The sequence below is a fragment of the Cynara cardunculus genome (assembly GCF_001531365.2).
Source record: "Cynara cardunculus var. scolymus isolate 2C chromosome LG 7, CcrdV1, whole genome shotgun sequence".
In the NCBI taxonomy this organism is placed as follows: Eukaryota; Viridiplantae; Streptophyta; class Magnoliopsida; order Asterales; family Asteraceae; genus Cynara; species Cynara cardunculus.
In genome coordinates, this window is record NC_037534.1 from 2,065,702 (window position 1) to 2,077,495 (window position 11,794).

General features: G+C 37.3%; 1 protein-coding gene across 3 annotated transcripts; it reads left to right on the plus strand.

The window, feature by feature from the left end:
- Window positions 1-567: 567 nt before the first annotated feature.
- Window positions 568-11,655, plus strand: LOC112515523. Of its 3 annotated transcripts, none has more exons than XM_025122397.1 (11): window positions 568-928; window positions 1,663-1,705; window positions 3,868-4,143; window positions 5,013-5,090; window positions 5,908-6,369; window positions 6,453-6,588; window positions 7,604-7,766; window positions 7,858-7,986; window positions 9,881-10,075; window positions 10,838-10,960; window positions 11,390-11,655. In XM_025122397.1, the coding sequence occupies exons 3-11, from the start codon at window positions 3,909-3,911 to the stop codon at window positions 11,504-11,506; spliced, it is 1,638 nt and encodes a 545-aa protein (XP_024978165.1). In that variant the 5' UTR covers window positions 568-928; window positions 1,663-1,705; window positions 3,868-3,908; the 3' UTR covers window positions 11,507-11,655. The 3 variants fall into 3 exon arrangements, with proteins under 3 accessions (XP_024978165.1, XP_024978167.1, XP_024978166.1); XM_025122399.1 differs by having other exon boundaries at window positions 6,316-6,369; XM_025122398.1 differs by lacking the exon at window positions 9,881-10,075.
- Window positions 11,656-11,794: the final 139 nt, after the last annotated feature.

Here is an 11,794-nt window from a genome sequence, read left to right on the forward strand (position 1 = left end):
TTTCAACTAAAATGGGTCTCGAATCTCCGTTAGACTCAAACCGAGGTCGTGGGCTGTTACTCGAACCAGGGTTGGGGTCAGGGAGTCTTAATAGACTCAAACTAACGGTTATTCTTCATTGGGTTTGACCAACGACATAATGTTAATCTCTGTACCCACCGAAGACCAGAGCCAGATATTACAAAACCTGCTCCATTCAAGAATTAGCTTATCGACTTCACGAACAGTACTATAAGAATCGGTACCCGTTGACATGCCTGCATACACTAATTTAAATATCAGGAACTAACAAAAAACAAATTATAAACCATACGGAAGAAAAAAGCAATAAAGTTTTAGTCATAAGGACAAATTTGTAAATGAATTATAAACAAGGAGGATAAAAATCGTAATTTTAAAATTAAAAGGATGAAAATAGAAAATTTTCAACACAGTGTAAAGACTAAAAACGTAATTTTAAAATTAAAAGGATGAAAATAGAAAAATTTCAACAAAATATAGGGACTAAAAACGTAATTTACTCGGATTAAATAAAAACCATGGTGAAGGTGCACCAAATGAAGCAGAAATTGTTTGGAAATGGAGAAATCGATGAAAATGGAAGGCGCGCATCTTCTTCTTCCTATCGTTTTTGTAGGAAAAACCAGGGGTTTGAAATCAAAAGACTCCCTCCGACACAGACGTAGAAAGGAGATGATCTCTATAAAATCCATTTTTTCTGGAACTTGCCATTGGTTTGAGAAACGACGAGAATCAATCAATAGATCTGATTGAGATTATTGAACCCGGATCCGACAATAGTCGGACCCACCTTCTGCTTTCCCCCTCCCCTCTCCTCCCATGGTGGGTTCCTTCAATTTGGCACAGGGTGAGCGAGCGAGAGAGAGAGAGGAGATCGTAGCCTCTTGATAGTTTTCATCTCTTACAGGTTTCTCTCTCTCTCTCTCTCTCTATATATATATATATGTATATATACGTATAATTGAGTATTCGTATTGTGAATTTGTGATTTTTTGTATGCATAATATCACCAATTAATTCGTAATGATGAAAATCACTTTTCAATTTCAAGTCATATGCATTATGCATTATCTTCTTCCCTATCTTTTTGTTTTCCTGTGTCTTTTGTTTCTTCTTTTTGTTCCCTTTTGAATTGCTTTTTGGATGATTCCAAATTTCAATTATTGTTTCCGTTACATTGGCACCAATTATTGTTATATCTAACATTTTTTTTATAAATTTGAGATGTTATTGGCTTCAATCTTATTTGCTATGCATTTGTGTTTCATGATGATCACAATTCACAACCAATTATTGTGAATTGCATGGAGCATAAGAAATAAATATATTTTTCACATCCTTCTTTAAGAGAATTCCTTAAAAGGGAAACATAAACTTCATTCTTTTGCACACTTACACTTGTAGCTTGCTCTCTTGTTTCTTCTTTTGTTTTGCAAGTTGAGGGTCTTTACAAAAAACAGTATGTCTACACAAGGGGTAGAGGGAAAGTTTGAGTACCTCCTATAGATTTATGTTTGAAATTGCATTGGATTGATTTGGGGTTCTTTTTCCCTTTATGATTCTTTTCTATGCCAAAAATTTCTCTAAATTTGAAAATTTGAACTTCATGATTGATGTTAATCGCTGACTTTTTGCGTTCAGAATCCGATATCGTCTTTGTTGGAACATCTTGCAGCTTGCTAAGGTATGCTCTTTTATATCCAATCCATTTCACAAAAAGTAAATGCCATTTTTTTATTGATTAACCTGAATATCCAACTCGCTATGCGAGCCGACTAATTCCAGGGAGACCACCTGCTTTGCAGATAGCCTGGAGTCACCGCATTTGAATCTCCGTGGCCACAAGGGGATTTTTATTTCTCCGTGGCCATTTTTGTGCCATCATATTTGGCTTTTTCGTTGCAAATAAACCATTGTTGTTGACGATGAAAAATAGAGCCTACGCTTGATTTTGGACAACAATGGCAAAGTATGATGCTTTTCTTGCAACATTCTTTTGGTGTTCTACAATAACAATATTTAGTTTGCAATAAAAAGTATCACTATACAAACGGTCGATCATTTGGAATGATCATTAAGGTTATTATGAACCAATGATTCTTAGAATAATGTACTCAAAATTGTTCTCTCTATGTGTTAATGTTTAGTACCATACAGATTGCTAGCTTGGTGTGATCTTTAAGGTTATTCTAAACCAATGATTCTTAGAATAATGTACTCAAAATTGATATCTATATGTGTTAATGTTTCGTACCATACCCAAGGTTCTAAATCGTGTGTTGCGTGGCGGCAAGATCAAGCCTCAAGCCTTACACGCCACGGCAAGGACGCAATGTTTTTCGAGTGACATAAGGGGCAAACTTGCATGCTATATATAATTATAATTATAAATATACATATATATCTTCTATTTATTGTTCAATAATATTAAGGGGCTGTTTGGCAGTTGCTGAATGATTTAGTACAGAATAGTTAAGAGGTCAGAATGGTTGAGAGGGTCAGAATGGTTAAGTGCTGAATGAAATAATGTTGTTTGGTAAATGTTCTCTGAATGATAATAAATTACCATTTTAACCCTGACAAGGGCAAAACCTCAAAATCAGAAAAACAGTAAAATTAGGGCAAATCAAGCAAACTACAAACTGAAAACCAGCACTAAAATTAGGGCAAATCTAGCAAACTACAAACTACTTTGGAGGCTTCGAAGTTGAAGGCACAAAATCATTAGGGTTTATATCTGAATCACAAAATCGATAACCTGAGGGGGAAGACGGCGACCATGGAACCGACGAAGGAGGGGGGGAAGACGGCGACTATGGAACCGACGAAGGAGGGGGAAGACGGCGACCATGGAACCGACGAAGGAGGGGGAAGACGGCGACCATGGAACCGACGAAGGAGGGGGGGAAGACGGCGACCATGGAGGGGGAGACAACCAGAGAAAAAGATGGAGAGGCTGTCGGTGGGGGGAGGAGAAGGCTGGATTATCCTCGTGGGAGAAGACCGCTGGGAGGGAGGGAGGGTGAGGGAGGGAAGAAGATGGAGACGCATCTGGTAAAGGGAGCAGGTAAAGGGTAAAGTGGGAAGAATTGTCATCTGAATGGTTGAGTGATGTAGTAGATGCAAAATGATTAAGAGCCTTATGTAACCATTAAGAGGCTCTTTTTTTTTTGCCAAACAGCCCAAACCTCTGACCGATTAAGAGGTTCCCTCTTAATGTCACCATTAAGAGGGAAACAAACAGCCCCTAAGAAATATACATTCATATTAAAAGAAGAAAAATATTGTATATTAGTATTATATGAAGAGTTTGCGATCATATATCCAAAATAAAACTTGAAAGGGTTTTATAAAACTTCGTTTTAACCGTGAATATGTGACGTGCGCGAATCCATGAGACTGTGAATGATGTGATTAAGTAAATTTGTAGAAGTGTAAAATCTAAAGCATAAAGTGTAAAAACACAAAACCTAAAAATAATTATTTTTTAAATTAAAAAAATTGGAAAAAAATCATGCCTCGTAAAAAACACGGCCACGCCTTACACAAACCTATGGGTCATCTCGTAATTACAGAGACGCATTTTATGCCATGACACGCCTTTTAGAACCTTGACCATAGCAACCATCAATTAACTTGGATCCGTTTCTGGTTTGAGTTTTATAGCACCCAAGTTCACAAAACTCCAAATGACCCTGGTATATCCCATAGTGTGTTAAAAACGAGGGTAGGATGTATGCAAACATTTTAACTGATACCAGAGGTGACAATATATAATAATTTCTATATGTAGTAGTTTCTTGATGCCATTTTGGGATCAAATGATTTTCTAGTTGTTTCTATCAGGGACTTGCTTTGATACTTCATCAAGAACATAAAAAGGGAAAATGGGTAGTTGTGCTTCAAGCCCCGTTAAAACAATCAAACCTAGGAAACCACGACGTCATCGTAGCAAAAAGACCCGTCGGCCAGAAAAAATGAAGAAGAAGAACAACGATGTGGGAGACCGTGTTGCTGCAAGTGATGTTCAAACGACCACCAATTGTATGGAATCAGTGTCTTCCAATTCTGATTGCAAACCCGCTCAGATGGAAGCACCCCGTAGTCAGGGTGATGCTAACGGTACGATCTTTTTTTCTTTTCTTTTTAACTTGGTTTGATGTGAAATTAGGGGCTGGTGGTTGGTTTTCCATTAAGTCTTGTATGGATAAAGATGTCTGTATAGATTGAGAAGGTTTTTGTTTGGGAGGGTTTTTGCATAGATAGAAGGAACGTGTTTTTTAATTGGGAGGGACAGATTTGGAAAAAACTTGGCTTTCTGCATAAAGCTCCCCCCTAGAAGCTTACTGAATAAGCCACTTTCTATATCATTAAGCCATTACTAAACAGTCATGTATAGCTGAGGAATAAGCTGTGACCATTAAGCTTATTAATAAGCTAACAAACAGGCCCTTGATCACTAGAACAAGATGTGCCTTTTAGGACTCTCAGCCGTCCATCTTAATAGAGTACTTAAAGAGACATAAGTTTATAGGACCAAAAACTATGCATCCTATACAAATGCATTATAATGAGTTGTCATGATAAAGTTATGCAACCTAAACTCGAAAAGTAAATCGTCATATGAACCTTTTTATACGATGCTTTTGGAAAGTGACTTATTAGACTTTTTCATAAAACTTGTTATATACTATATAGGACAAATTTCAAAAGTGTTCTATAAAAAGGTTAATTGGGCGGTGTACCTTTCTTTTTTTATTAGGTTGCCCAACTTCAGCGATAGAACTTGATAGGTTGTCTAACTTCGTCCTAACAACTTATTGTAATACTTTTGTATATGACACACGGTGTTTGGTCCTATGAACTTAAAGTCCCATCAAGTACTTTGTTAGGATGCCCAGGGACAGCTGTGCAGGTCCCCCGGCAGCCTTTTTTTGTTTTTTGTGAATGTGTTACCAACCAGAAGATGACCTGTCATGTTCCACTTGCAGCTGATGATCCATGGTTTGATTCGGTCAGCAACGTGGGAGATTCAAATTCGGATGATGACTTTATTAGCGTCCATGGAGGTAACGAGTTCTTAAAAGCATTATTTTTTCAATTGAATTATTAAACATTTCAGATATCTTAATCGGTTTTTCATTGCAAACCAACCATCTTTCTTGCGAAAATGCAACAAACTAAAGAACACCATATTCATTTGCAAGAATGGGCAATTTTGTCCAAAATAAAAAAGATGGGTTTTTTGGAGCTGATCATTTGTGGGCCCGGGCCGGGCCAAACCTAGTCTTCTTGTCCAACGGGCCTAGTATAGCAAATCCAAGCCCTTATTTACGAGCTTGAGAACTTGCCATTACCCTTCCTATAAATGGGCCGGGCTTGCCCACGAGTTAACGGGCCTAAAAATCTTTCTATATTTTTAAGAAAACAAAACTTATATAAAATCACAAGTTATGTAAAATAATTCAAAATACATTTACAATTTTTCCAACTTAAAACTAAAAGTAAATACATAACATTATACGTAATTTAGAAAAATTGAGTGGGAATCGAGAAGTATCAAGGATTTTCAATTTAATTTGTAAATTTTCAGTATCAAAGTTGATTATTATAATATTATTAACGGACAAAAACTTTTTTGCATCGCCCATGACCGCACATTAATTTTAACAAGCCAGTTCAGACCCGCCCATTTCTTTTAGAATAGTAGTCCAAGCCCGCATTTCTAGCGAGCCGGACAAGGCGGGTCTAACAGGCCATCCCACCTGTGAACAGCTTTAGTACTTTTTTTGCAATAAAAAGTCGCAAGGATGGTTCGAAAAATCAATGATAACGAAATGCACACGAGAAAGTAATTTCATGTCTACTTTCTTTTGCTGGTTGAAGACGATGATCTTCAGTTGGAACCAAACGAGGAAGCGGTTCAAGATGAGAATATGTCATCACATTTCTTGGAAAACAAGTTTTGGGACCAAGAATCCCATGAAAGCAATGCGAAGATAGACAACATTAGTGCAGAAAATACACCGATTAAAGGCAGAGTCAAGCAAGAGAACTCGTTATTCTTTTTAAGTTCCAATGGACATGAACTTCCATACTCTGGGGATGATGACGATTCCACCTCGTACAAATTAGGACGTAGTTATAGTAGCTTTAATGGTGATAAAGATGATAAAAACGAAGCCCTTATCTTGAAGCCTGGTGTACCCCAGTTGTTTCCTTCAGCTAGTTTCAACGATAAGATCACGAATACATCAAATTCAGGGTCACTGAATCAGACAAATAAATTGACAGTTATTAGGCTTGTAAAAAGATCTCCAGTCGATGGAGAGGATCCCAGTGGAACCTGTAAGTATCGAACAGCTCCAAACTTTTAAAGATTTGCTTTTCGTTCCAAAAAATCTTGAAGTTACGATATGAATGAAATGCAGGTGCTACAGAGAAGTTCTTTTATCGTCCTCGAGCAGGACTCTTGATTCCTTGTTGTACAGATGAGAAGCCGACTCCTGGATGTTGGTCTGCTATTGACCCATCGAGTTTCACTCTCAGAGGCGAAAATTATTTCAAGTATGCCATGGATTCCCTACCTTGATCAACTGCTTGGTTGGCTTTCCATTATGTCCTATATGGATGAAGCTGTCTGTGTGAATTAATCTATTTGTATAGATTGGGAAGGTTTTTGTTTTTACAGGGTTTTTCACAGATGGTAGGAGGGTGTTTTTTAATTGAGAGGGGCAAGTTTGGAATTTTTTTTGGCTTTCTGCATAAAGCTCCCCCCTAGAAGCTTACTGAATAAACCACTCTTTATATCATTAAGCCACTAGCAAATGGTTATGTATAGGTGACTGAATAAGTTTTGAGATTCATTAAGCTAATTAAGCTGCTAACCAACAGACCCACCAGGTAAGCACTTACCCAGTTTATGTCGGTGATAGTCCCCTTAATGCTCATTGTCTCTTACGTTTAAGAGCTTACCCCAGTAAAAGATGATGTTGTTTACCTACACTTCTGAGTGACTGAGGTGTTGACCGAGTCAACCACTAATGTCCCTGACCGAGTCAGAGAGTACTTGCCCTAATTGTTTTTATCAGTAAACACTTCTTACACAACACTTGGTAACCAACCATTTCAGTCAGCGCTTGCCCAGATTGCATTCTACCCAGTGCTAACTGCTTACCCAGACTGCATTCTACCCGGTCTTACCAATTTTGTTATTGTTTGGTTGTTTTTTTTTCCCATCAAGTCTTGTATGGATAAAACTGTATGTGTGGATTAATCTATCTGTATAGATTGTCAAGGTTTTTGTTCGGAAGGGTTTTTCATAGGTGGAATGAGCGTGTCTTTTTAATTGGAGAGGCAGGTTTAAAGAACACTTGGCCTTCTGTATAAAGCTTCCTCCTAAAAGCTTATTCAATAAGTCACTTTCTATATTAATAAGCCACTAACAAACGGTCATGTATAGTTGACATAGTTAGCTATGAGTCTGTGTACATCCTACCCCAAATACCCTACCTCTGCATGGGATTTACTGGGTCCGTTTGATATGGTTTGGAATATCCTAATCTATATACATAATTTGCAGAGATAAATCGAAAAGGCCTGCTCCAAGTTATTGCCCTTATACTGCATTCGGTGTTGATCTCTTTGTATGCCCGAAAAAAATCAACCACATTGCCAAACACATCGAGCTTCCTACACTAAAAGGCGAAGGCGATTTGCCTCCTCTTCTCATCGTCAATATTCAGGTTCGGTTTTTTTTTTTATTAATAACGGTTTCATTCGATGAAACATTACATAAATCCGAACTCTAATTTTGTGTTCATGTGATTGTTACAGTTGCCTTCTTATTCTGCTCAGATGTTCCTTGGTGATAGCGATGGTGAGGGTGTGAGCCTTGTGTTATATTTCAAACTCTCTGAAACATACAAGAAAGACACCCCTCCTTCATTTTTGGAGAGCATTAAGGTAATTAAGATTTCAATCAGTCGTTCTATTAGATGAGTTCATACAAGTTGTTTGGTTGCTTTTCTATTGAGTCTTGGATGGATGAAGATGTATGTGTGGATTAATTTGTCTATATAGATGGGGAGGATTTTTGTTTGGAAGGGTTTTCTCATGGATGAAAAAAGCATGTTTTTTCAATTGGGAGGGGCAAGTTTGAAAAAAAAAACTTGGCTTTCTGCATAAATCCCCCCTTAAAAGCTTATTGAATAAATATCATTAAGCCACTACCAAACAGTCATGTATAGTTGACTAAATAAGCTGGGAATCCCATTAAGCTACTAACAAACAGACCCTTACTCCATACAAGATTCGATGCAAAAAGAAAAAAGAAAAAAACTGCCGCTTTGTTACCTTTTGCTTGTTGATTTCTTCATATTCTAGAATGAATACCAACTAGTTCTTTCGCCCTACGGTCTTTCAAGATTTGAGGATGCTTATGGTAGTTTCGCATATGACTAGGCTCATAGTTCAAGAAATGTCTAAAATACCCTTAAATGTTGACAAAATAAGGAAATCTTGTAAACCCTTGTCAATATCAACAACTTTTTGTAACGATAACAATTAGGGGTCTAGATGGGACTGTTTGGGTGATTTTCCATTAAGTTCTGTATAGATATAGTTGTATGTGTGTTTTATCTGTCTGTATAGATTGAGGTGGTTGTTGTTTGGGAGGGTGTTTCATAGATGAAAGGAGCGTGTTATTTAATTGGGAGGGAAGGTTTGGATAAACTTGGTTTTCTGCATAAAACTCACCCCTAGAAACTTACTGAATAAGTCACTTTCTATATCATTAAGCCACTACCCAACAGTCATATATAACTGTCCGAATAAGTTGCGAGTCTCATTAAGCTCATTAAGCTGCTAACAAATAGACCCTAACCAACCCGTCTTTCTACCCTAACGGATAGAGACAACGTCTGCATAAATCCTACCCCCTAGACCCTACCTCAGTGTGATATACATTGGGTTTGGTTTATACCCATGAGGGATAATGAATTGGCTTGCCAAAAGTTTCATGTGCTCAAGCCAAGCTGGCTCGTTTAACCATCTATGCTAAGCTCGAGCCCATTATGGCTCATGCTCGGTAGTAGGCATCCAGAATGAGCCAATCCCACCAAGTCTAAACGGGCCATTGCATGATCAAATATTTAACTAGATCATTAGTCTTACTCTCTTACGAGACTTTTAATTATACTTGTGGATAGTTTATTGTCATTATGTTCTTAAGAGTTCATATTTTTATTTTATACAAGCCCATTTGGAAAGAACCAATGTTTAAGCTTTTATGAGCCTACACAAGTCCATAGGAACCTAGACCATATGAGCCAAGTCAAGGTTTGACCTTATATGAGCCCATATTACCAAAGGGCCATTGGCCCAACAGTACCTTGGTTAGCGGTAGATCCCAACTTCACTAGAGGTCATAGGTTCAAGTCTCACCAAAGGTGAGGAATGTGTGTAAGTTTTGGCGTATATAAATATCATATACTCAATGCGTGGGAAGTTCATTTAGGAACCCGGGAACCGCTCACAGCGCGCCACGTGGCCCTCTTCCGGATGAGTATTCATCATGATGAATATGGAGGTGTAATTCATCATGAATCACATATTCATTGTGAATATATTAAAACATTCATGATGAATAGCACATTCATATTCTTGATGAATATGCCACATGTCGTGTTGTGGGTGGTCCTCTGGTTCCTTATCCATTTTACTTTTACTGAACCTGCCCCTACTGGATGCAATGGTCAAACAAGTAGTTCAAAAACGGAAATGTTGAAATTTTTCGTAGTTCTTTTGGTTTTAATCGGTGTGTGGTTTCAAGCTAAATGTGATTTGACGATGTCTCTAGAGCTTAATCGAAGATGAAATGGAAATGGTGAAGGGTTTCAGAAAAGAAACCATCGTACCTTTTAGAGAAAGACTAAAAATCATGGTCGGTGTGGTCAACCCTGATGACCTTCTTTCAAGCAGCACCGAGAGGAAGCTTTTGCATGCTTACAACGAAAAACCCGTGCTGTCACGCCCTCAACACAGCTTCTATCGGGTACCCACCTGACCCCCCTTCTTCCCATTTTGAAACTGATGTTGCGGAAATAAACAATGAATGAACTAGTGATAAATTGCCTAAACAGTTTCTACCCTTTGATAAATGTTAACCCCAAATTACTGGTACGGGTTGGGTTTTTGTAAGAACAACCTGTTTTCGCGAGACCCATGAGACCTGTTGTGAAGGCAAAGAAAAACATTGAACCTTCAAAGCAAAAACACGGTAAAGGTACAAAAACTAACCCTTACAGTGTTTTTGCTACGGGGGTTCAATGTTTTTTGAGTAAATTATGTTTTCGTCCATGTGGTTTGTTAAAATTTGCGATTTTTATCCTTGTGGTTTAGAAATTGTGGTTTTTGTCCCTATAGTTTGTAATTCATTGCTATTTTCGTATTTATGATATATAATTCATTGTTGTTTCAATCCCTATGGTTTATAATTCTTTACTGTTTTGGTTTCTTGTACTTAAAAGTAGGAATGAGTCCATGGATGAAAATAACAGTAAATTGCAAACCATAGGGACTAAAATCACAATTTCTAAACCACAAGGACAAAAATCATAATTTACTCATGTTTTTTGTACCTTCATGGTGTTCTGCTGTGAAGGTTTAATGTTTTTTTGAGATCTTACGAAACAGGTTGGTCTCACATGCTCCAAGTCTTGCTCGTATAATGTTTATATGACTCAATCCTATAATTTTTGGATCAAGTAATTTGGTCGTAACCATATGAATTATCCATGTTTTTATGTGTACCCAGGGATCAAATTACTTTGAAATTGATCTAGACATTCATCGGTTTAGTTACATAGCGAGAAAGGGATTGGATGCATTTCGTGAACGCCTAAAAGACGGGATAATGAATTTGGGACTAACGATTCAGGTACTGAAAACCATCATCTCCATTCTTTTAGGTGTGTTTGGTATGCAGACAGGACAGAGTGAGATAGATGGGTGAAAGAATTCTGGAAGGTTTCAGGGTTTTTTATTCGACATGGGTAATTTAGTAATTTACCAATCTTTTCACCTATTTTGGTTCGACAAAAAAAAAGCTTTTTTATCCCATGGGTTCTCACCCAGTCTAATCCGTCATGCCCCATGTAACAAACGCAGCCTCATAAACAAATGACATAGATGGGCAAAAGAATTCTGGAAAGTTCTAGGGTTTTTATTTGACATGAGTAATTTAGTAATTTACCATCGTTCCACCTATTTTGGTGAGACAGTTGAATCTGTCATATGTCTCATGTGCCAAATAAATGCAGCCACAGAGAGAAGAAGAAAACTAATTTAGAATGGTTTGAAAAAACAGGCTCAGAAACCAGAAGAATTACCAGAGAAAGTTCTATGCTGTTTGAGATTAAACAAGATTGACTTTGTGAATCATGGTCAAATACCCACCTTAGTGGCAGCAGATGAATCTTGTTGATTTTTGTAGCACAGATGAACCCCAACAAAAAAAGGAAAAAAGGACAGATTTTTGGTGTAAAAAAAGTTGATGTATTTGTTACTGGTTTTGTAAATATACAGGATCATCTTTTTTACCATCCCCCATTTGTAAAACTATTTTTGTAGCTTAGTTTCAATTCTTTATTTTAATTCCCTCTCTCTCTCTCTCTCTCTCTCTTTTATACATACATACATACATATATGTATATATATATACACACACACACACACACACACACATATATATATATATATATATATATATATA

What these genes read in the sequence shown, in the direction of transcription:
- LOC112515523 (XM_025122397.1), top strand. Translation starts at nt 3,909, where the DNA reads ATGGGTAGTTGTGCTTCAAGCCCCGTTAAAACAATCAAACCTAGGAAA. An exon ending in TAGTCAGGGTGATGCTAACG is followed by an intron (nt 4,144 to 5,012) that starts GTACGATCTTTT and finishes TTCCACTTGCAG; the next exon opens with CTGATGATCCATGGTTTGAT. An exon ending in CTCAACACAGCTTCTATCGG is followed by an intron (nt 10,076 to 10,837) that starts GTACCCACCTGA and finishes ATGTGTACCCAG; the next exon opens with GGATCAAATTACTTTGAAAT.